Here is a 25,883-nt window from a genome sequence, read left to right on the forward strand (position 1 = left end):
TATAAAGAGTAAAAGGGAGGTGAGAGTTGATATTGGAGCACTGGAAAATGATACTGGTGAGGTAGTGATGGGGGACAAAGAAATGGCAGATGAACTTAATGGGGACTTTGCATCAGTCTTCACTGTGGAAGACACTAGCAGTGTCCCCGAAGTCCGTGAGTGTCGGGGAGCAGGAGTGAGTGCCATTGCTATTACAAAGGAAAAAGTGCTAGGCAAACTCAAAGGTCTTAAGGTAGATAAGACATCTGGACCAGATGGACTACATCCCAGAGTCCTGGGAGAAGTTACTGAAGAGATAACAGACAAATTGGTCATGATCTTTCAAGAATCACTCGATTCTGGCATGGTTCTGGAGGACTGGAAGATTGCAAATTTCACTCCACTCTTTAAGAAGGGAGGAAGGCAAAAGAAAGAAAATTATAGGCCAGTTATCCTAACTTCAGAGGTTGGGAAAGCGTTGGAGTCTATTATTAAGGATGAGGTTTCGGGGTACTTGGTGACTAATGATAAAATAAGTCAAAATCAGCATGGTTTCTGTGAAGGGAAATCCTGCCTGACAAATCTGTTAGAGTTCTTCGAGGAAGTAACAAGCAGGGTGGACAAAGGAGAGACAGTGAATGTCATTCACTTGGATTTTCAGAAGGCATTTGATAAGGTGCCACACAAGAGGCTGCTTAACACAATAAAATCCTGTGGCATTACAGGAAAGACACTGACATGGATAGAGGAATGACTGACAGGCAGGAGGCAGCGAGTGGGAATAAAAGGGGCCTTTTCTGGTTGGCTGCCAGTTACCAGTGGTGTTCCTCAGGGGTCAGTATAGGGACTGCTACTTTTCACATTGTTTATCAATGATGAGATAATGGGATTGATGGGTTTGTGGCAAAGTTTGCAGATGATACCAAGATAGGTGGAGGGGTAGGTAGTGCTGAGGAAGCAATGTAATTGCAACTGGACTTAGACAGATTGGAAGAATGGGCAAAAAAGTGGCAGATGGAATGCAGTGTTGAGAAACGTATGATGATGCTTTATGGTAAAAGTAAGAATAGTGCAGATTTTTATCTAAATGAGGAGAAGGTTCAAACATCAGAGGTGCAGAGGGACTTAGAAGTCTTTGTGCAAGACTCCCAGAAGGTTAATTTACAGGTTGAGTCTGTGGTAAAGAAGGCAAATGCAATGTTGGTATTTATTTCCAGGGGAATAGGATATAAAAGCAAGGAGATAATGCTGATCCTTTATAAGGCACTAGTCAGGCAGAACTTAGAGTACTGTCAACAGTTCTGGGTTCCAAATCTCAGAAAGGATGTGTTGTCATTGGAAAGAGTGCACAGGCTGTTCACAAGGATGATTCTGGGCATGAAGGGGTTAACATATGGGGAGCATTTGGCAGCTTTGGGTCTGTACTCACTGGAATTTAGAAGGATGCAGGGGAAATCTCATTAAAACCTACTGAATGTTAAATGGACTAGAAAGGGTGGATGTGATGATGATGTTTCCTATGGTAGGGATATCCAGAACTAGAGGGCACAGTCTCGAAATTGAGGGGCAACCCTCTAGAACAGAGGTAAAGAGGATTTTTTTTAGCCAGCGAGTAGTGAACCTGTGGAATGCTCTGCCACGGACTGCGGTGGAGGACAAGTCCTTGGGTGCATTTAGGGCGGAAGCTGTAGTTTCCTGATCGGTTAAAGGATGTGGAGAGAAGGCAGGTGTATGGGGTTGAATGGGATCCGGGATCAGTCATGATGGAATGGTGGAGCAGACTCGATGGGCTGAATGGCCTAATTCTGCTCTATGTCTTATGGTCTAAGAGCACCTCTGAATGTGCAATACGTCAAACCTTTGAGTGGATAGGCTACAGCAGCAGAGCAGATCAGACTGCGTTCAACTCCTGTGGCCACTTTATTAGTTACACTCCTGTAACTAATAAAGTGGCCACTGAGTGTAGCAATCTATTTTAAAGCAAGTTTACATTTCACCACATTTTGCTCTATTTGCCTTTCTCTTGACCACTGACTTAACCTTTGTCCTCAGAGCTGGCCTTCCGATGGGCGAAAAAGTAAACAGGCTTGTGTCCACGTGTAACCACAACTCATGGCTGAATGCCCTCAAAACCACGAAGATGCATATTCACGTCAGGAGAAATGTGTTTCCTCTCCACCCACTCATTACCAACAACTAGCACAGTCTAAATTTCGGGCTCCTAGGCATCATCTCTGCACGCAGCCTCATGTGGGAGAACCATATCTGCCTCAGTAACAAAAAGTCTCAGCACAGGATGTACTCTCGAGACAGTTGATTAAACTCCATCTTCCCCGGACCATGCTGGGGCAACCTACAATGCCGTCAGAGAGCGCATCCTCATGTCAGTCATTACCGTCTGGTTTGGCGCGGCGTACCAGCTAGCCCAACCTCTCATTAATACTCAAGCCTCTCAAGTCCTGGCAGCATCGTTGTAAACTTTCTTTGCACTGTTTCCAGCTTAATGACATAAATCTTGGCACAACAATCATTTATTCCCACAAGGCTAATTATGAGACTAAATTGAGCATGTGTGTTCCTGGAAGAGATGAGTGATATTGGAGCAATAGCCATGGTAACAATACACAAGAAGAGTTTACAATTTTTCACACAGACACGATGTTTACTGTACAACTCACCCTTGTTTCTTGGCGGTGGTGAACTGCAGTTGATGGATGCGAAGGGTTTACCCAGCGGGCGAGGGCTCGGAGCCTCTGACCCCCCCGCCATGGCTCCTGGCCCGTGGGTGGGGGTTCCTGCAGAGGCACTGTCTGGGACGGGCTGGCCGTCAGTCTGGCTGGGAGGGGCCTGGTCCTGAAGGAGCTCGTTCAGTAGGTCAATGGGGGAGCTGGTCGCACTCCAGGTCATCACGCCCAGCTCCCGCAGGTGAGCGCGCGCGTGGCTTGACATGCCTGCCCGGGAATCGAAACTGGCACCACACAGGTTGCACTTTTCCACGACACCACCACGGAATTTAAGGGCTAAGAAAGGGGAACAGTGGAGCAAAATTACCCCTCACAGCGAAAAAATTTTTCCTACATGACCAAACCCAAGTAAACTCCCCCACACGCGCTTGCCCTGACAACTTTCCCAAATCCTCAGCTGTACATTCTGTGTCCTAACTGATCCCAGTAAAACAACTCCCCAGCTCTCTGGACTACTCAGCAGTAATTCTGATAGAAATGTTCCACGGCATGTGCAGAGCACACCCGGGCTTCTGTGTTCACTTCTGGGCACACGCCTTGGGAAGGACTTCTCATTGGAGAGAGTGCAGTGACCATCTACTGGAATTGCAGCTGGATTCCAGAAGATTAAATCACACAAGAGAGATGGTAAACTCTAAAAAATTAAATCAGATCTTTCAGCGGTGTTGTTGGATAACACTGGAGATGCATAGGCCGCAGAAATCTTTAGCAAAAATTGGGGAGGGAGGTTAACAATCCACCTTAAAACTGAGATAAGCAGATTCCTGTTAACCAAAGATTACAAGGAATGTGGAATATTTCCAAGGCATACACTACAAGGAATATTTCCCAAGTTCAGTGTACAAGGCTGAACATCACTGGGAACGTATAACTTGGAACCCAGCACAAACTGCTGGAGGAACTCAGCAGGTCAGGCAGCATTGCCTGCTTACTCCTGTCCATTGATGCTGCCTGACCTACTAGATCCTCCAGCACTTTGTGTGGGTGTGTTGCTCATCTACAGAATTCACTTGGGAAGGCGGAGTGGGCAATGATAGTCGTCTGCCTCTTTTCACGTACCACAGGGCTCACTGGAGCTACAGCCTGAATGAGGGACTCGTTAATCTAAATACTAAACTACGCACACATTTACAAACGTGGCAGCTGCGTGTAGGTCACAACCAGCACACACAACAATCTGGTCAATGCATAGTACATGCAAGTGAAGTTACCTTTCCTCTTCAGCTTCTGTAACGAGAATTGCTTTTCGATAGCGGTGACTTCTTCTGCACTAACAAAATGGCGTGTGTTGTAGCTAATGCCAACCCGTTTGAGGTGTCCTCGCACATGATTGGCCAGGCCAATCCCGGTGTGGAATTTATCTGGACAGTAGGGGCATTCTCTCTCTTCCAGTGGGAACATCCGTAATAAGTTCCGGCTCAAGAGATCTTTCGATTTTTTCATCAGATCTATTGTCATATCTTCACTGGGTACTTCCCAGAAGATTGCCCTGTCAGCTTGCACCTCCAAAGAAGAATCCAATTCTCTCTCTTCAGAGAAGGGGTGGGACTGGGAACAGTTGCTCAAGACATCAGGCTGTGAATGGCTGCAGACAGATTCACAACGTGAAAGCATTTTCTCTTGCAGTGAATGACTATTAGCGGGGTTGTAAAGTGAATGGATTTCTATGGGTTCATGTGAATGGGTCTCTAAAGACTTGTGCTGTGGGTGGCTGTTTAAGGATTTACATGGTGACTGGTCTTCTGCTGAGTCATACGAATGGGTTTCAATGGACTTGGGTTGCGAGTGGTTGTTGGCAGGTTTACAGTGTGATTGGGTGTCCATGGGTTCAAGCTGAGAAAAGACATCTGTAGGTTTGTGAACCAAATGCGTTTCTGTTGGCTCCTGTGAAAGACCATTTGCAAGTTCATTCTCTAGACAGATGCCTAATGGTTCTAAATTGGGTTCCAGCCCCTGGTCATCCGAAGCAGATTTGCTTTCTGACTGGTTGTCTATTTTCTCCAGCAATATTAATGGTGTCATCCTCATCAGCTGCTGCCGTTGGTCGACAGGGAGGTCTGAGGGAATGTTGACGGCTGCCAGCATCTCCTTCGTGCGCCTCTTCACCACCCTGGGCCTGCAGGAAGCTGCAGACGGCTCTCCAGATTTCCTTCTCTTTCTCGCGCGAGGGCTTCGTGCACCGCCAGCGAGCCCCGCTGACCCTGACGCCTTCTGCTCGGAATCCTCCGGCCAAGGCTCTGCCGGAACGTGACAGGCTCTACCTCCCACTGCTGCTTCCGCGTCTCCTGCCTCCAAAGCCTTGTGGGCTGCAGGGCCACTGCCACTCGTCCTGGGCAAGAAGTGGTCAATTACTACTTTCCTGTAGGTTAAGGCGCCTCCGAGATTTGTGCCCACTTCGTTGCCCGCCTCCATTCCCTTCCAGTGCAGGTCGGCAGAGGAGTCTGTTTTCTGAGGATGATAACTTTCTTCGGGCAAGAGGAGAAGGGACGGCCTGGCACCTTCTTGCAACCCAGGGTACTGGCACAGGCCCACGGGCGACGTGTACTGGACAACATGCGGACGGACCTTCCTGGCCGTGCCTATGGTGGAGTGCATTTTGAAACCGGTGCTCTTTATTCCGCCTTGCAGCAGGGGCTGCCTGGCCCGATAGTGGCACGGGTCCTTGGCAGCGGAAGGTGGTAGCACCCGCTCCGGGATGCATGGCAGAAACCTTTGGGGGCCTTCCCATTTGTCGGAGGGCCCAGGTGGTTCCCCAGACCCCTGGTGAGCAGGTAGCCAAGCTGTTCTGCCCGGGGACCAGCCGGGCTTCCGCTGATAGAGGGGAGGCTGACCCAGCTTCACGCAACCTGCCTCGTCCCGGCGGGTGTGGGGATAGTCCTTGCCCACATGCGGGTCGCCCCTAGCGGCCGGAGGTGGCGGCCTGGGGCCGGGCTGACACGGAACATTGACCTCCCGAGAAACGTCCGGCTGGAGGAGCAAACTGTGCTCCTGCTGCTCTTTGCCTGCTGTCGCCTGGGCCTTGCAGAGCTTTCCTGGGTGGGAGTGTACCCCCTCCAGCTCCCCCAGCGAGGCAGGGGGGCTGGCACCAGTGGTGCGGATAGAGCCCTTTGATCGGGGCTCTGCCAGCTCCTGGATGGCCTCCATGAAGCTTACCCTGCGCGCCTGGTGCTGGCTCATGTGGGACTGGAGGGATGCCGGCTCACAGAAGGAATAGCCGCACTCCTGGCAGCTGAAAGGGTGCGGCCCCCCCACCGAGCCCTCACCGCCCTGCCCATCAAAGTGGTCGAGCATGTGCCTGTGAAGGTGCCCCTTGACCTGGAAGTAAACGCTGCACTTGGTGCAGGTGTAAAGCTGGACGGGTTCGCCAAAGGCTCCGGCCTTCCCCGGCACCTCAGCGGATGCCATCTGGGAACCTTCCACCCCATCACACACACTGGCCACCATCTGTTCCTCCACGGGCTTGGCGCATTCCATCTGGTAATCTGTGCCAATGTTCTGGTGCTTATTGACCTTGTGCTGGTCTGGGAGGTTAGCTCGTGGCTCTAACGGTTCTTCTGACTCTGGACCAGAAATTGGGGGTAGCGTCTCTTTAGAAGTTGCATCACATTCTACCACAAGTTCTCGGCTCTCCCAGTCTTGCTGCCCCTCAGTGCCTTGCTCCTCATTCTCACACTCCTGCCGTACTTTTGCCTGGGCTTTTTCAGGCATTTCTGGACAATCATCCAACTGTTTCAAACCTGGTTCTTGGCTGACAACTAAAGCTGACACATTGGATGAGGAGGCCAACTCCGGTGCTCCTGACTCTTCGGACGGAATTCCCTCCTCGTTTACAGGTGAATGGAGCTTTTCAGATGTCTCTTCGGAGTCAGAGTCAGAACTTGCCCTCATATCTTCTCCCGTTCCTCCCAGGTTCTCCTTCCCGAATGTCTTAGCTGCTGGCCTGTATAAGGACTCCATTGAGGCTGAACGTGGTATGGAGGGCTCCCTCGCCATGGAAACCTGCAGTGAGAAAAGGCCAGGGCAATCGGCTGGGGGTGACTCCAGACCTTCTCCACTGTGCTGACCCTGTCTGGACGGACTCAATGTCACGTCTGTTTGGACCAACGCACCTTCAGTCAGGACATCACCATTTTGACCAGCAAACCCTCCCTGAAATCTCTCCTTCTCAGCAAACAGAGAGTATGCCGGTGGAGTTGTCTCAGTTTCTCCTTCAGTGGCCTGCACCACCTGGCCACTTGGTCTGGGCCCCTCAGGGCTGCCCAAGGCAGCGAGGACAGGAGGGTCACCATCAACAGCCGGAGGACTTCTGCTTAGCTGAAGAGCCGAGCCGGCCCCCGAAGATTCACCGTCACATCCCGCAGAGATCCCTCCTGCGGATAGGGTGGGGCTTCCCACACCGTCCACTCTTGTGGCCGTTGCACTGTCCCAGGACGCAGCTTGACAAAGGCTTGGGGCATAGCTGGCCACCGAGGCATTGGTCGCTTCTGTGCTGCCATCAACACACTGCCCAGAGAAGTGCTCGTCCATCCTTGACCTGTGCAGAGACACAGAGCGAGACAGCGTTACCGGGAACAGCAGCTCTCCTTTATTTTGTACGTGCGCCCGCAGCAAGGCAACAGATGAGTGCGACCTTCTCCCCACCCCTTGCTTTGCATTAGGCCAATGGCAGTGAGCATGCAACACCATTGTGGCTTCACCCACAACTCATTAATCATGCAATACAATCCACTCTCAGTCTTTGAAAAGACTACATCCCTCCTCCATCAATCACAGATGTTAAGTGAAGTCCAGAACAAATGTTAAGGTTTGGGCAGGAGTTGGGTGGGGAAGCCCCTCGAGCAACGGCAGGGAGCATCAAGTATTTGCTTGCACATTGTTTCACTGGATTACTTTTATATTTATCTTTTTTTTATTGCATTATTTATGCTGCATCAGATCTGGAGGAACGATCATTTTGTTCTCCTTTACACTTGTGCACTGAAGAATGACTATAATCCAATTTTGATCATCTCAGGGGGCCAGATCAAGGCTACGATGCTATCTCTGCTTTTGTGTTTTTTTTTCTTTTTCTCCGTAATGCTTACACTACGTAATGTACTGACCAAGAATGAGAAGGCATAACTTTTAAGGTGATTGATGGAAAGCATAGGAAGGGATATCAGGGGTAAATTACTTTTAGATAGAGAGTGGTGGGTGTGTGGAACACGCTGCAAGGCATCACCTCACACTTATCAGGACTAAGCTGCATCTTCCATTGCTCTGACAACCAATTGACCAATACCATCCTGTTGCCTATGACTAACCCCCTCGCTATTGAAAACCCCACTAATTTTTGTGCCGTCTGCAAATGTACTAACTGCTCCTGCTACATTCACATCCAAATCCTCCATATACACTCGGTTAGCCTCTTTATTAGGTACAGGAGATTCCTAATAAACTGGCCACTGGGTGTATTCGTGTATGTTCAAGGTCTTCTGCTGCTGTAGCCCATCCACTTCCAGGTTCAACAGATTGTGCATTCAGAGACGCTCTTCTGCACACCACTGTTGTAATGTATGGCCGGGGTCCTCAACCTTTTTTGCACCGCGGACCGGTTTAATATTGACAATATTCTTGCGGACCGGCCGACCGGGGGTGGGGGGGGGGTGGGTGTTCAAGTAGGGTTAAACTCACCTCAACATGTCTTTTACAGTTAGGGTTGCCAACTTTCTCACTCCCAAATAAGGGACAAAAGTAGCAGTCAAATTCCGGGACACTTTACCCTGGGAAAGACTACTATAACCATAAAGCCTTGTGCGGGCACCTGTGTGCGCATGCGTGTCGATTTTTCTCCCACAAATTGGTTTTGCCTTCATCTTCCCGACTATACTGCACATACATTATTTCTACTTTATATAGGCTGTGTATTTATCATATCATTCCTGCTTTTACTCCATGTTAGTGTTATTTATTTTTGGTTTTATGTGTTATTTGGTATGATTTGTTAGGTTATTTTTTGGGTTTGGGAATGCTCAAAAAATTTTCCCATATAAATAAATGGTAATTGCTTCTTCGCTTCACGCCATTTCAGCACAAAAGGTTTCATAGGAACGCTCTACCTTAGCGGGGAAAATACGGGACAAGGGGGGTCCCATATGGGACAAACCAATTTAGCCCAATATACGGGATGTCCCGGCAAATACGGGACAGTTGGCAACCCCATGTTCAAGTTCAACAGTGCGTGACCACATGCTTTGCGGCCCGGTGGTTGGGGACCGCTGATGTATGGTTATTTGAGTTAATGTTGCCCTCCTGTTAGCTTGAACTAGTCTGCCCATTCTCCTCTGACCTGACCTCTCTCATTAACAAGTTGTTTTCACCCATGGAACTGCCGTTCACGGGTTGCCTTTTTTTTTGTTTTTCACACCATTCTCTGTAAATTCCAGAGACTGTTGTGCATTAGAATTCCAGAAGATCAACAGTATTTGAGATACTCAAGCCACCCTGTCTGGCACCAACAATTATTCCACAGTTAAAGTCACTGAGATCACATTTCTTCCTCATTCTGATGTTTGGGCTGAACAACTACCGAATCTCTTGACCATGCCTGCATGCTTTTATGCATTGAGTTGCTGCCACGTGATTGGCTAGAGGTGTGCCTAATAAAGTGGCCACTGAGTGTACACAACAAATGATTCCAGTGGTACAACACCAGTCCCAACCTTCCAATCGCAAAGAGAGGTGGCATACAATGGACAGTCAACTTGTCATAATGCCGACACACGGTGTTAAGAGCACTTAAAGCATCAAGACTAAATAATTACTCTCTGCCTTATCCCTGTACACCCTCTTCCACCCAACCCTTCCCTGCAGCCACTACTCTCCTGCAAGAGGAATGATACCCAGAGACAGTAAGTAGTTTGAATTCAGGAAACAGAAAAGAGACCGGTCCAACACAGACAAGGCCCTCTCCACCACTGAGCCCATTTACATGGAGGTCTGCTACAAGGTCCCACCACCCAGGCCATGCTCTCTTCTTGCTACTACCGTTGGGTAGGAGGTACTGGAGCCTTTGGTAGCACACCAGCAGGTTCAGGAACAGTTATTACCCTACAACCATTAGGCTCCTCAACTAGAGCGAACTTCACTTACTTCAATTCTGAACTGATTCTACAACCTACAGACTCATTTTCAAGGGGTCAAGTTCTCATTCTCACTTTTACTTGCACTGTCTGTCTTCTTTCGCCCACTGGCTGTTTGTCAGTCTTTGTCTGCTTATGCATAGTTTTTCTTTGATAATTCTGTTGCATTTCTTTTTCTGTCCTGTAACACCTGCAAGAAAATGAATCTCGGGGCAGTTTGAATGTGACTGCCCTTAGACCAGTTCACGAGATCACTAGGGCCATTGAAGAAAGACATCAAAGCGGTTGGAACGCTGCAGCATCCTCCTGGTTTTCTGGTTCAGAATGACATGATAACTCGCTTACACAAATGCCGCTAAACAGGGAAGGCGAAACAAGGAAGCTGTAGCGGATTGGCACTTACTGACTCGGCTCCACGTCCTGTGGGGTGCTCAGATACCGGTGGTAGCGAAGCGTCACTGGTTCACCGCTGTCCGGAGACTGCTTTATCTCTGCGGGTAGAAATGAGGTTAAGTCCGTGGGAAAGCTTGGTCCGAACCCCTCAACCCACCCGCCGCTCTAGGTCACGTTGAGCAGAGCCGCTGGAATGATCAGTGCAACGAGAGGGACAATAAATCAACACACATAAGAGTTGCTGGTGAACGCAGCAGGCCAGGCAGCATCTTTAGGAAGAGGTACAGTCGACGTTTCTGGCCGAGACCCTTCGTCAGGACTAACTGAAGGATGAGCTAGTAAGAGATTTGAAAGTGGGAGGGGGAGATCTGAAATGATAGGAGAAGATAGGAGGGGCAGGGATGGAGCCAAGAGCTGGACAGTTGATCGGCAAAAGGGATATGAGAGGATCATGGGACAGGAGGCTTAGGGAGAAAGAAAGGGGGAGGGGTAAAATAAATCAGCCATGCTGGAACGGCAGGGCAGACCTGATGGGGCCTGAATGTCCTAACTCTACTCCAGTGTCTTATGGTCCAATGGAAACCAGCAGCTCATCTTCTGCCTCTGCATATGGTTCTCCGTTCTCACGCTGAGTTCAACAACTTAAGTTAACTCTTTTTTTCCTTCTGGCCCATCGAACCTATGCTAATTATTTCTCCTCCCTACAACCTGGATATTCCTCCTTAGGTGTAATACCCTTACTTAAAAAAAAAGGAACATTCAATCTGCTTCCATCACACTTTTTTGGGGGTCACATTCAGCCTTTTGCCAATCAGCCAAAATCTTTGTTACCTGCCAAAGACCCCAGCAGATATCTCTCTCCTTATTTATTCTATCTTGGGGTCCAAATCCACAGCTCCCTCAAAGTGGCTGTGCACGTAGATAGGATGGTAAAGAGAGCACATGGCGTGCTTGCCTTCATTTATCAGGACACAGAGTATAAGAGTAACAAAGTCATAACGTAGCTGTATAAAACCTTATTTACTTCATATGACAATACATTCAACGCTGACTAAACTCAGCTTTGACTCCCAATCATGTACAGGAAAGAACACAATTAGAATATTAATTTTTAGTGTAAAGTGGTCATAGTGTAGCTAAACTGTGGAGTTTAAGGTTGTGTCGATTGGTTCAAGAACCAAATGGTTGAAGGGAAGTGGCTGTCCTTGTGTGAGTTCTGGTTGTCCCATTATGGGAAGGATGTGGAGGCTTTGGAAAGGCTATGGAAGAGGGTTACCAAGATGCTGCCCGGATTAGAGGGCATGAGGTTTTAACAAACTTGGGTCATCTTCTCTGGAGCAGCAGAGGCTGAGGGGAGACCTGATAAAGTTTGTAAACTTATGAGTAGCATAGATTGGGTAGGTGGTCACAGTCTATTCCCCAGGGGGAAAAATGTCAAGCGCTAGGGGGCATATGTCTAAAGTGAGAGGGAGGGAAGATTTACAGGGATGTGTACGGCAAGTTTTTTTTAAAAAGTGAGAGTGGAATGTGCTGTTGGGGAAGCAGATAGGATTGTGGCATTTAGCTGTTAGACAGACGCATGAATATACAAGGGATGGAGGGATAGAGATCATGTACAGGCAAAAGAGACATTGATTTGTCAATGTGTTCTGTGCAGATATTGTAGCTGATGGGACCGTTCTCGTGCTGCACTGTTCCACGTTAACCCTTTGTCATATAATATCTTGGTTTAATGACAAACAAGGTAATTCTACTTCCCATTCTGACACATTGGTCCATGGCCTCCCCCACTCCCATGATGAGGCCACTCTCAGGTTGGAGGAACAACACCTCATATTCTGTCTAGGTAGCCTCCAACCTGACGGCATGAACATCAACTTTTCTAACTTCCAGTAATCACTCCCCGCCCCCCCCAACTTTTTTCCATTCACCATTCTGGCTCCCCTCTTAACCCACACAAAAAATGCTGGTGAACGCAGCAGGCCAAGCAGCATCTATATGAAGAGGTAGATGCTGCCTGGCCTGCTGCATTCACCAGCCTTTTTTGTGTGTGTTGCTTGAATTTCCAGCATCTGCAGATTTCCTTATGTTTACCCCTCTTAACCCATCCCTTTTCCTCACCTGCCCATCATCTCCCTCTGGTGACCCTCCTCCTTCCCATACTTCCATGATTACCATTCCCTCTATTTTTTTTTAAAACAGCTGCAAAGACCAACCATTGCTCCGAGGAGAAAAGTTTTACATGGCCTGATAACTGCATGGTTTTTTTGTTCTAACAATTTTTAATTAAAATTATTATTATATTATAATTTTTTGAAAGATATCTTACTAGAAAGTTAAAAAATACAATATTTCACATCAAACAAACACAAACCACAATTTACAACACAAGTAAGCACTGTTCACTCTAAGCTGCGTGGGTGCATGGCCGCGCATTAACTGAAATGCCCCCGTGCACATAGCCTTTGTTGCTATGCAGCTGGAATATTCTTAACAGTTAAGGTCACCCAGATAAGCACATCTGCACCAGGTGCACCAAACTGCAGCTCCTGAGAGAATATATAAAGGAACTGCATTAAAGACTTTCATCTCATATGGGAGAATGAGGAGGTTATAGGAGCTACAGGGAGGTAGTCACCCCTAGGGTGTAGGAGACAGGTGACTGTCAGGAGAAAGAGTGGAAATGCACAGCCAGTGCAGAGAACACCTGTGGCCATTCCTCTCAATAATAAGTATATAACTTTAGATACCATTGAGATTGAGGGGGAGCCACAGTCACCAGCTCTCTGGCATTTAATCTGCTGCTGTGGCTTGGAAGAGCAGAGAGGTGAGGAGGACTGCAGTGTTGATAGGAGATTACCTAGTCAGAGAAACAGAGACAAGGTTCTGTGGGTGCAATAGAGACATCCCAATGGTATGTTGCCTCCCTGGCGCCAAGATCTGGGATATCTTGGATTGTGTCCATGGCATTCTCAATGGTAAGTATGAGCGGCCAGAATTCTTGGTACATATTGGCATCAATGACATAGTGACAAGGTGAGGAGGTCCTGATGAGAGATTTTAGGAAGCTCGGCAGAAAGATGAGAAACAGGATCTTAAGTGTAGTAATCTCTGGCCATGTGCCAGTGAGGGTAAGAATAGAAGAGTTTGCCAGGTGAATGCGTGGCGAAGTAACTGGTGTAGGGGGCAGGGTTTCAGATTTATGGATCATTGGTATCTCTTCTGGGGCAGGTATGACCTGTACAAAAGGGATGGGTTACACCTGAACCAGAGGAAGTCCAATATCCTTGCGGGCAAGTTGGCTAGGGCTGTTCAGGTGGGTTTAAACTAATTTGGCAGGGGGATGGGAATCAGAGTGATAGTATCAAAGATGAGGTTCTCGGTTTACAAACAGAGGCAATGTGTAGTGAGGAGAGGCTGTTGATAGGGCAAAATTGCAGTCAACAGGATGAGTTGCAAAGCAAAAGGTGGACAAAATCGAAAAGGGTGAATACAGGACTGAAGGTGTATATTTGAAAGCGCGCAGTATATGGAATAAGATATATGAACTTGTAGCACAGTTACAGATTGGCATGTATGATGCCGTAGAAATCACTAAATCATGGCTGAAAGACGATCACAGCTGGGAGCTTAATGTCCAGCTCCCACATTGTAGCAAAAGGGCAGGGAGGAAGGCAGAGGAGGCAGCACTGCTCTGTTGGTAGAAATGAAATCAAATAATTAGAAAGAGGTTGGAAGGTGTTGAATCATTTTTGATAGAGCTAAGGAACTGTAAGGGTAAAAAGACCCTGGTGGGAGTTGTATACAGACCCCCAAACAGTAGTAAGGATGTGGTCTAATTTGTGGTCTACAAATTACAATGGGACATAGAAAATGAATGCCAAAAGAACAATGTTACAATAGTCATGGGGAATTTCAATACGCAGGTAGATTGGGAAAATCAGGTAGGTATTGGATTCCAAGAGGGAGAATTTCTAGAATGCCAACGAGATGGCTTTTTGGAGCAGTTCATGATTGAGCCCACTAGGGATTCAGCTATTCCAGACTGTGTGTTGTGCAATGAACCGGAACTGATTAGCGAGCTTAAAGGGAAAAGAACCCTTAGGGGCAAGTGATCATTATACGATCAAATTCACCCTGAAATTTGAGAAGGAGAAGCTAAAGTCAGATATATCAGTATCACAGTGGAGTAAAGGAGATTATAGAGGCACGTGAGAGGAGTTGGCCAGAACTGATTGGGAAAGAACACTGGCAGGGATGATGGCAGAGCAGCAATGGCTGGAATTTCTGGAAGCAATTCAGAAGACACGGGATATATACATCCCAAAGAGGAAGAAGTATTCTAAAGGCAAGATGACACAACAAGAGTGAGCCAACATAAAAGCCAAAGAGAGAGCATAAAAAATAACAAAAATTAGAGGGAAATTAGAGCATTGGGAAGCTTTTAAAAATTAACAGAAGACAACTAAAAAAGTTACTAAGAAGGTAAAGATGGAATACGAAAGTAAGCTAGCCAATAATATTAAAGAGGATGCCAAAAGTTTCTTGAGTTGCATAAAGTGTAAAGAGAGCTGAGAGTGGGTTTCGGACTGCTGGAAAGCAATGCTGGAGAGGTAATACTAGGGGATTATGAAATGGTGGACAAACTGAATAAGCATTAGACTTCACTGTGGGAGACTAGCAGTATGGTGAAAGCTCCGGGTGTTAGAGTCATGAAGTGTGTGAAGTTACCATTACTAAAGAGAACATTCTTGGGAAACCAAAAGGTCTGAAGGCCGATAAGTCACCTGGACCAGATGGTGTACACCCCAAGTTTCTGAAAGAGGTGGCTGGAGAGATTGTGGAGGCACTAGCACGGATCTTTCAAGAATTACTAGATTTTGGATTGGTTCTGGTGCACTGGAAAATTGCAAATGTCACTCCACTCTTAAAGAAGGGAGAGAGGCAAAATAAAGGAAATTATAGACCAGTTAGTCTGATGTCAGTAGTTGGGAAGATGTTGGAGTCAATTATAAAGGATGAGGTCTCAGAGTACTTGGAGCCACTTGATAAAACAGGCCACAGTCAGCATCATTTCCTCAAGGGAAAATCTTGCTTGACAAATCTGTTGGAATTCTTTGAAGAAATAACAAGCACAATAAACAAAGGAGAATTGGTTGATACGAGGAAATCTGCAGATGCTGGAATTTCAAGCAACACACATAAAAGTTGCTGGTGAAGGGTCTTGGCCTGAAACGTCGACTGTACCTCTTCCTAGAGATATTGCCTGACCTACTGCATTCATCAGCAACTTTTTATGAGAATTGGTTGATGTTGTGTACTTGCATTTTCAGAAGGCCTTTGATGTCACACATGAGGCTACTTAATAAGCTACGAGCCCATGTTATTACAGGAAAGATTCTAGCATGGACCGTGCAGAGACTGATTGGCAGGAGGCAAAGAGTGGGAATAAAGGGAGTCTTTTCTGGTTGGCTGCGGTGACTAGTGACGTTCCACAGGATTGGGACTGATTATTTTTACGTTATGTGCCAATGATTTTGATGATGGAATTGATGACTTTGTTACAAAGTTTGCAGGCGATAGGAAGATAGGTGGAGGGGTAGGTAGTTTTGAGGAAGTAGAGGGGCTACATAAGGACTTAAGTCAGATTAGGAGAATGGGCAAAGAAGTGGCAGGTGGTATTCAGTGTCGGGAAGGGTATGATCATGCACTTTGGTAGAAAAGAAAGGGTTGACTATTTGGAGAGAAAATACAAAAAAACAACTGTGGTGCAGAGAGACTTGGGAGTCCTTGTGCAGGATTCCCTAAAGGTTAATTTGCAGGTTGAATCTGTGGTGAGGAAGGCAAATGTGATGTTAGCATTCATTTCAAGAGGGCTAGAATATAAAAGCAAGGATGTAATGTTGAAGCTTTATAAAGCACCAGTGAGGCCTCACTTTGAAGTATTGTGAGTAGTTTTGGGCCCCTTATCTCCGAAAGGATGTGCTGAAATTGAAGAGGGTTCAAAGGAGGTTCACAAAAATGAGTTCAAGATTGAACGGCTTGTCATATGAAGAGCGTTTGATGGCTGTGGGCCTGTATTCACTAGAATTCAGAAGAATGAGGGATGACCTCATTGAAACCTATTGAATGGTGAAAGGCCTTGATAGAGTGGATGTGGAGAGGATGTTCCCTATCGTGGGAGAGTCTAAGACCCTTAGAATAGAGATGAGGAGGAATTTCTTTAGCCAGAGAGTGATAAATCTGTGGAATTATTTGTGAAAGGAAACTGCAGAATCCAAGACTTTACATATATTTAAGGCAGAGGTTGTTAGGACCTTGATTGGTCAGGACATGAAGGGATATGGGGGGGGGGGAGGAGGCAGAAGATTGGGGCTGAGAAGAAAATTGGACAGGCCATGATGAAATGGTGGAGTAGTCTCCAACTACGGGCCAAATGGCCTCATTCTGCTCCTATATCCTATGGTCTAAAGTGCCATGTGGTTTTCAGGCCATGGAAAAATTTCCTGCTCAGAACAATGGTTGGTCCACGTAGCTGGGGGAAAAAATGAGGGGTTGTTGCAGATAAATTATGTCAGGCAATCAAAACAATTGACAGACATAATGCCAAAAGTAAAATATTTTGACGAGATGGTGTCGGTGTTCAGCGGGCTAGCAGTTTATTAATAATGAGCTACCAACTTCCATTCTGTGTTTATTGTTACAATTTGTAACAATGTTGTAACTTGCAACACTGACAATGTAAATACATTGAAGCCCTAAATTGCTTCAAAGTAAAGGTTATGTTACATTTATTATTTTGAAAATGTATGGATTGTATTAATTAACAGAGAAATAATTGCAAGGTATTTCACAACCATATTAACTCTATATAAAAGAAAATTCCAGTTGCTAGGCAACGAAGGCAATGTGCGCGGGAGCATTTCAGTTATTGCACTGCTGCGCACCCACACAGCTTAGAGGGAATAGTGCCAATGGCCCACTCTCCTTTCCTATCGGATATAATCTTCTTCTTCTTCTTCACCTATCATCTGGCAGCTTAGCTTTACCTTTTTCTCCTATCACTTCACCTACACAGCTTCCCCCTCAGCTGGTTTTACTGATCATCTGCCAGCTTGTACCCCCATACCCCCACTTTCTTATTCTGGTTTCTCCCCACCCCCCCCCGTCAGTCCTGGTGAAGGGTTTTGGCCTAATACGCCAACTATTTATAGATGCTGCCTGACCTGCTGAGTTATTCCAGTATTTTGTGTGTGTAGCTCTGGACTTCCAACATCTGCAGAATCTCTTGTGTTTTAGGTTTTCTACCGCACCCTGGGAACTAGACAAAAACAAATCTCCAGTTTTTTTCAGCTGAGATGCCCAGGGCCGGCGGAGGAGAGGACAGCGACAGCGGGAAGTCAGCGCAGTGCCCATTTACAATTTGAAGCTGCTATCTGCCCTGCTGATTCAGTTGTTCCTGGGGGTGCATACTGTACACTGGAAACATTGTAACTGCAGCAGAAAGAACCCACGTGGGTGGCTGCTGGCTCCTCGGAGAAAGGAGACTTTGCAACAATATTTCATTCAGAGCAAGTAGCAGTTTGAGGAATGCTGACATTTGATACAACCGTAACTGGGCCACACATTCAGCAGGATGTCTTGTAGCGACTGTCAGGTTACAAACTGAAACCTAAGTGCTGGAGACACAGTAACCCTGGAAACCACACGCTAGCCAAAGCTTTTATTAATGTATCACTACAATGGCAACAAAGGTGGCCTCTGTCATCAATGATCCTCACCATCCGGGTCATACCCTCTTCTCACTGCTGCCGTACAGAAGCCTGAAGTCCCAAACCACCAGGATCACCCACAGCTACATACTTTGTACAATCATCAGGTTCTTGAACTAACCTGTACAACCCTAACCCTACTTCAGCAACTGAACACTATGGAACAGTACACTACCATGGACTGATTGTGATTTTCTTGCACTATGCCTGGTTTTGCAGTTTTTTTTTAAATCTTGTACAATTTATATCAATTTATTTGCCATATATATATATTTACATGTAATCGGAATTTACTGTAGTGTGTTGGCCTGGGCACGACATGCAACGCAAAACAATATTCAACAATTAAGAATAATGAATTATATAAAAATAATTTAGAGGTTAAAGTACAGATATTGAATAAAACGTGCATGAATACGTAAATGCCAGCATGTATGTACAATGTAAACAATGGTTTAAAGTGTTTACAATGCAGGGTCAGGGTAGTAGATAGAGGAGGGTGGGGGAGCTAAGTGAACCAGTTGATCAGATTAACTGCCCGGGGGAAGAAACTTCTAAGGTAGCATGAAATTTTTATTTTAATGGCCCTACAGCACTTTCTAGAAGGGAGTTTTTGGAAAAGGCAGTTTGCAGGGTGAGTAGAGCCTGCAATGATTTTACTTTGTCCAGGACACATACAAGTCCTGCAGTGAAGGTAGACTGCAGCCACTGCCTTTATATAATTTAATTTCTGTGTGAATTTCTGCCTGAACCTGCACTCAGTAGCCATTTTATAAGGTATCTCCTGTATCTAATAATGTCACGACTGAGTGTATGTTCATGGTCTTCTGCTGCTGCAGCCTATCCACTTCAAGGCCTGATGCTGATCAGTGTGCCTCTGCACACCACTGCTGTAACGTGTGGTTATTTGAGTTACTGTCAACTTCCTGTCAGCTTGAACTGGTTTCACCATTCTCCTCTGACCTCTCTCGTTAACAAGGCATTTGTGCCCACAGAACTACTGTTCACTGGATTTTTAAAAAAAGTTTTTTGCACCATTCTCTGGAGGCTGTTGAGTGTGAAAATCCCAGGAGATCAGCAGTTTCTGAGATACTCAAACCACCTCGTCTGGCTCCAACAATCATTCCACAGTCAAAGTCACTCAGATCATATTCCATCCCCATCCTGCTGTTTGGTCTGAACAACAACTGAATCTCTTGACCATGTTAGCACTTGAGTTGCTGCCACATGATTAGTTGATTAAATAGTTGCATTAACAAACAGGTGTACAGGTGGCCATAAGAGTATTTGCCTGTGACGCTGCTGTAAGTTTTTCCTTGTACTTGTGCACATGACTATAGACTTGATCTAGAAACCAGCTGGACCATTAAGCCTGACACATACATACATACACACATACACACACACACACACACACACACACACACACTCTCTCACTCACTCAGGACAATTCACCAAGTTACTCGCATGCTCACCACTCTTATTCTCTGGAAGAGACAAAAAAAAATGAAGACCCCCCCCTCCCCCCAAATCAAATAAGTTCAAATACTATTCTAGAAAATGTCTCTTCACACTTTCTGGATGCAATTTCCACCCTAGGCAAGAGCACATCGAACTAATGCTTATCGTAGCCTCTCAAAACATGGAAAGAGGAATCAAGGCCACTTCTCACAGTAGCTCTAAAGATGACCAACACATGAGGGGGAACTCCAAGCCTACCAAGTTTAATCCATTCCTTGCACTGGGTTAACTTGACTCAGCAACAAGTATAAGATAATATTAATGTTGTACACTGGCTTACTTTGGAAGTTTTCAATTTGTTCTGAGTAATCCATTGATGTGAGTCTGCTTTATCAGTATTCTAATATCATGGATCAAGGATCAATTTTATTCGCCATATACATTTACATGTACGGTGAATTCAAATTAATTGGGCCATCGGTTAATTAGGGCAGTGGCCTATTTAGCGCAAATCTTAAAAAACAAAAACTAATTGAGAAAATAGCTGGAATGCTCTTCATTTATTTGGGACACTATGCCACTTAATTGGGACAGGAGACTGTTGTTGAACAGTTTCTAGCTAGCGGCAGTCATGTGCACTACTTGTGTGGCTGTTATACTCTACTCCCTGCTTAAAGCAAACAGCTTTTTAAATAGCGTTAGTTGTGTGTGTTCGTGTTTAAAAAAAAGTGGTTTTTGTCACTGATAGTTGGCAAGAAATAAGTGGTAAGACAATTCAGAACTGTTTTGATTTCTGAGGTTTCACGCATTCAGGCTTGGAGATGCCAGAAACAATTTCACTACTTCAACACAGTGGAACTGTCAGTCATGGACGTGCACATGGTCTGAGCCTCTGTGTTTAAAGAGCACATGAGCAAGTACAAAGTTCTGGAGGAGCTCAGCAGATCAGGTGGCATCTACGGAGGGGAATAAATAGTCAACGTTTTGGACTGAGACCCTTCATCAGGACTCCGATAAGGAAGTATTCTGCAATATTCCAGCAAGAAGTAATGCACAGGGAACTATCAGCAAAGAATTCTTTTCTAAATGAAGAGGAATGCATTTCCAATTTTAACGCCAGCATCAAGCATATACATTGTTACATTCAAGACGCATTTAGCATGTTTGTTTAGAAATGTGAACAGATTAAATTCTGCATCACACATCAAAACAAAATCCCAATGCTGCAGATCTGAAACTCATTCTTTTGAAGCATGGTGGGGACGGGGAATCTCACTGAAACCTATCGAATATTGAAAGGCCTAGATAGAATGTTGGGGGAATCTAGGACCAGTCTCAAAATACAAGGACAACCCTTTAGAACCAAGGTGAGGAGTAGTTTCTTTAGCCAGAGGGTAGTGAACCTGTGGAATTCATTGCCATGGACGGCTGTGGATGCCAAGTTATCGGGTATACTTAAAGCAGAGGTTGTTGATTAGTCAGGGTGTCAAAAGGTTTACAAGATGAAGGCAAGAGAATGGGGTTGAGAGGGATAATAAATCAGCCATGTTGGAATGGCAGACCAGACTCGATGGACCGAATGGCCTAATTCTGCTCCAATGTCTTACAGCTTTATGGCCTTATGAAACAAAAACAGAAGATGTTGGAAAGCTCAACAGGCCAGGCAGCATCTGTGGAGAGAGAACCTCTACAAAAAACAGCAAATCCTCATCAGCACTGAGGTTTACCAACATCTTCTTGCCCGTGTTGGAAATCGTTTCACAAAGTTGTGCAGAAGCATTTTCTGGAATAGTCTTTTGATTTTGAGGTTGAGAGGGTTGAGAGTTTTAGGATCCTGGGAATGTACAGTACCAATAACCTGTACTCATCCAATCACATTGACGTAATGGTCAAGTAGGATCATGAACACCTTTACTAGGTATTCCCTCATTCCAATCCAGGTATCAATCCTTCTTCCATGGTCTGCCCTTCTCTTTCTTTATATTTTTGTTGAACATTCTAAAATTTATTTAAGAGCTGTGTGGTTTCTCCTTTTGCTCTTGGCCAATTTTTGTCGATGCAGCACAGAAAGCATTATGTCGTGCAACTGTAAGAAATGGCAGAGAGTTGTGGACTCAGCTCAACACATCATGCAAACCAGCCTGTCCTCCACGACCTGTCTATATTTCTCGCTGCCTCAGTAAAGCAGCCAGCATAATCAAAGACCCCACCCACCCCGGACTCTATACTCCCCTCTCCCAAAGGGCAAAAGAAAGCCTGAAAGCACATACCATCAGGCTCAGGGACAGCTTCTATCCCACTGTTATACCATTGAATGGACCTCTTACACAATAAATTGGACCCTTGACCTCACCATCTACTTCACTATGAACATTATGCACTTTCTCAGTAGCTTTTGCACTTTATTTTGCATTGTTCTACCTCGATGTACTATGTAATGATTCTGATTTGTATGAACAGTATGCAAAACAACACATACACAATGCTGGAGGAACTGTGCATGCAAGACAAGCGTTTCATTGTATCTTGGTACATATGTATGCCAATAATGAACCAATCCTAGTACCTGGGGTGTTTTAAATTCTGCATTGGGTCTTTTTGACTTAGCACTATTACCTGTGCCCAGACTCGACAGAGCTCGATCTGTCTGATGAACCTCCATCACCGGCAATGCCTGGTCTCGAGACATAATGACGGAAATCTCATTCGCAGCCATGACCTTGGAGCCGCCTTCATTCCTTACAGACGTAATGCTGGAGGAACTCTCCACATTACTCTGATGCTTGAGAGGGCTGGTGACAAGCTGTGCTTCGGGCCAGGAGCAGAGAGCGTTGTGCGAATCACCACTCGACTTTCCACCGCTGTCAGCTGACATCGCAGCATCTTCCTTGCCGTCGCCAAGGGAACCTTGATCAAAGCACTCCATTTCCTCATCGTCTCCTGCACAAGCAACTTCAAACTCATAGGACATTGGATTGACAGAAGTGTCTATGTCTTCTCCGGGCTCACAAGACACATCGAAGCTGTAAGAGACAGGATCCAAGGAAGTATATTGCACCTCCTCTCCGCAGGCTACGTCATACTCATAGGTCATCTGATCCAGAGGTGTGTACTGGCTTCCCTCTCTCTCACAAGACAAATCAAACCTATACAATATCCCATCCACAGCACTGCCACGAACCGTATTTAATGCGTGCATGTCCTGTTCATCTTGCATGTAGGTTGCCAACAATTCCTTACCTCCCACTTCCGACATGTTCAGATTTATTCCGTCCAGGATATTCTCCGGCAGACAAGCGGAGAAAGAACTTGATTGGCCACAGCGGCTTGGGCCAGACGCCAAGTTCTCGTTTAACATGGGGTGCGTTGGAGCGGGTCCAACTTTGGTTCTCACGGGCTCTGGGTCGGCGTGAATTTGTTCCTTGTGCCCAACGTGGACCTGTGGCTCTAACGGGCTCATCGGCTTGTAGCTCGGGCAGTCCGAGTACTGGCTCTCAAATTCCACCCTGGGTCTCGAGCCTGGCGGAGTCGTCAGCAATGCCGGGACACCCCCAAGGGACTGTTCACACTCCGGAAGACAGGCGGTTCCACCACACGTCTCCCCCATGCCCCTCACATGCAAACTGGCACCACCCTCCCCTCCCGGATTACGTTGCAAAAGTCTGGCGTTGATGACTTGATCTCCGGACAGATTCAACACGTCATCGGGACTGCAAAACCCCTTGTTGATGTTGGTCTGCAGCTCTTCGTCCCATTGTATTAATTCCTGATGACTGTTTTTCTCCATTGAACTGATGCAACAACCGTGTCCTCTTGCAAACTGTCTTTATACTTCTAATGATCTTGGCAGCTGGAAGAGAAGAGATTTATAATATCATTACTTCTAAGTCCAATAATCATGTGGTTTATTCACCAAATTCAATCTCATCAATGATTCTAATTAGATCATAATGCCATAAGACACAGGAGCAGAATCAGGCCCTTCAGTCCATCGAGTCTGCTCTGCCATTCGATCACAGCTGATTTATTACCCTCTCAATTCCATTCTCCTGCCTTCTCCCCATAACCTTTTACACCCTTACCAATCAAGAACTTAACACCTCAGCTTTATATATACCCAATGACTTGGCCTCCACAGCCATGTGTACAATATATTCACCAGATTTACCACCCTTGGCTAAAGAAATTTAAAGATGCCCTCCTACTCTGAGGCTGTGTCCTCTGATCCTAGACTCCCCCACTACACAAAACATCCTCTCCAAGTCCACTCTATCTAGGCCTTTCAATATTTGATATTTCAATTAGATCTCTCCTCACACCCTACTCCAATTCGTCTAAGCTCCAGTGAGTACCGGCCCAGAGCCATCAAATGCTCCTCATACATTAACCCTTTCATTGCTGGGATCACTCTCATGACCCTCCTCTGGACTCTCCCCAATACCAGCACCATCCTTTCTTGGATAAAGGGCCCAAAAATCAATTAATTAGTGGACTACTAATATATTGCGAGTCTTTACCAAACTCCATACAGCCTTTTGTCTTAAATTGCATTCCCACCCCCGCCCCCCCCCCCACAAGCTCTACCTTGAAAATCGACAAGCTCCACTCTTGAGCAACAAACACAAGATGGCAGAGGGAGTCAGCATTGATGGAAGGGAATAAAGAGTTGATATTTCAGGCCAAGACCCTTCATCGGCTCCGGAAAGAAAAGGGGTAGAAGCTAGGATAAGAAGGTGGGAGGAAAACAATCAGGGACACCTGTGATTGGTTTGGTTTAGTTTATTATTGTCATATACTGTGAAAAGCTTGACAGGGACAATTCTGACAAAGTTGGTGCTGGCAAGACACAGCGACATTTTGCAGGCAGCAAAGGAAACCACTATTTTATTAAGTATACTTCTTCTGGAGTACAATCACTGTAATCTGCAGCCTGTAATTTCCCTTTGGGAGTTGGGCTTTTAAAATGACTGTACGACCTGACATTGCAGCATCCTGTATTAACTGTTTGCTTTTTTTATTGTTTGCACGTTTGTTTTTTTTTTAAAGACACAGGATTTTTGACAGTCTTTGTTGTGTGGGTTTTCTTTTGTGGATTCTTACTGTGTTTCTTTGTCTTGTGGCTGCCTGCAAGAAGACATATCTCGAGGTTTGTATAAGGTATACATACTTCGATAATTAATGCACTTTGGGCTTTGATCCAGACAGATCCAGCCACACACTATCACAATGACGTGGTAAAAAGAAAGCAGAATGCAAAATATCGTGTTGTAGTCAGAGAGATCTAACTCTCCACAGATCCCTGAAAGTTGCCTCACAGGTGGATAGGGTAGTTAAGAAAGCTTATGGGGTGTTGGCTTTCATAAGTTGAGGGATAGAGTTTAAGAGTTGCGATGTAATGATGCAGCTCTAAAACTCTGGTTAGGCCACACTTGGAATACTGTGTCCAGTTCTGGTCGCTTCACTATAGGAAGGATGTGGAAGCATTGGAAAGGGTACAGAGGAGATTTACCAGGATGCTGCCTGGTTTAGAGAGCACGCATTATGATCAGAGATTAAGGGAGCTAGGGTTTTACTCTTTGGAGAGAAGGAGGATGGGAGGAGACATGATAGAGGTGTACAAGATATTAAGAGGAATAGATAGAGTGGACAGCCAGCACCTCTTCCCCAGGGCACCACTGCTCAATACAAGAGGACATGGCTTTAAGGTAAGGGGTGGGAAGTTCAGGGGGGATATTAGAGGAAGGTTTTTTTTACTCAGAGAGTAGTTGGTGCGTGGAATGCACTGCCTGAGTCAGTGGTGGAGGCAGATACACTAGTGAAATTTAAGGCACTACTAGACAGATATATAGAGGAATTTAAGGTGGGGGGTTATATGGGAGGCAGGGTTTGAGGGTTGGCACAACATTGTGGGCCAAAGGGCCTGTACTGTGCTGTACTATTCTATGTTCTAGAGGAAGTGCAAGTGGGCAAATAAAGTGCAAAGGCCATGACGAGGTAAATTGGGAGATCAAGGCTTCACCTTTTAGTGCATGAGGTCTATTCAAGAGTCTGACCAGTGAGACAGAAGTGTCCTTGAGCCTGATGGTTCGTGCTCTCATAAGCCTTTGTATTTTATGCCCATCAAGAGAGAGGAGAAATGGAAAAAGACCAGGCTGTAAGGTGGTCCTTGGTTATGTTGGCTGCTTTCCTGAGTGCAGATGCTTCAGTGAATGGGAAGTTACATTACATGATGGATTTGATTTATATGTTTCTCTTAAACATTCTCAATGCGCTGCCAACAATCACTCAATAGGCCATTAACATGAGCTTCCTGATAGGGAATATTTCACCCTATCTGCATCAGTTTGATGTCTTCAGTAGTTTGCTAAGGAAAACTTCAAAATGGGGTAAAAATGGAGAACAACGAAATCATT

At 45.8% G+C, this 25,883-nt stretch overlaps 1 protein-coding gene across 7 annotated transcripts in view; it reads right to left on the minus strand.

Moving 5' to 3' along the window:
* LOC134339309 (uncharacterized) overlaps positions 1-25,883 on the minus strand; it is a 164,935-nt gene that overhangs the window by 124,258 nt on the left and 14,794 nt on the right. For all 7 annotated transcript variants that reach the window (XM_063035697.1, XM_063035698.1, XM_063035701.1 and 4 more), the window contains exons 5-8: positions 22,087-23,320; positions 10,248-10,335; positions 3,935-7,257; positions 2,658-2,999 (exon numbers count right to left, since the gene is read on the minus strand). In XM_063035697.1, the coding sequence (XP_062891767.1) occupies positions 2,658-2,999; positions 3,935-7,257; positions 10,248-10,335; positions 22,087-23,257 (4,924 nt within the window). In that variant the 5' untranslated portion in view covers positions 23,258-23,320. The remainder of the gene's footprint in view (positions 1-2,657; positions 3,000-3,934; positions 7,258-10,247; positions 10,336-22,086; positions 23,321-25,883) is intronic.

This window comes from Mobula hypostoma, chromosome 29, assembly GCF_963921235.1.
Source record: "Mobula hypostoma chromosome 29, sMobHyp1.1, whole genome shotgun sequence".
Lineage (NCBI taxonomy): Eukaryota > Metazoa > Chordata > Chondrichthyes > Myliobatiformes > Myliobatidae > Mobula > Mobula hypostoma.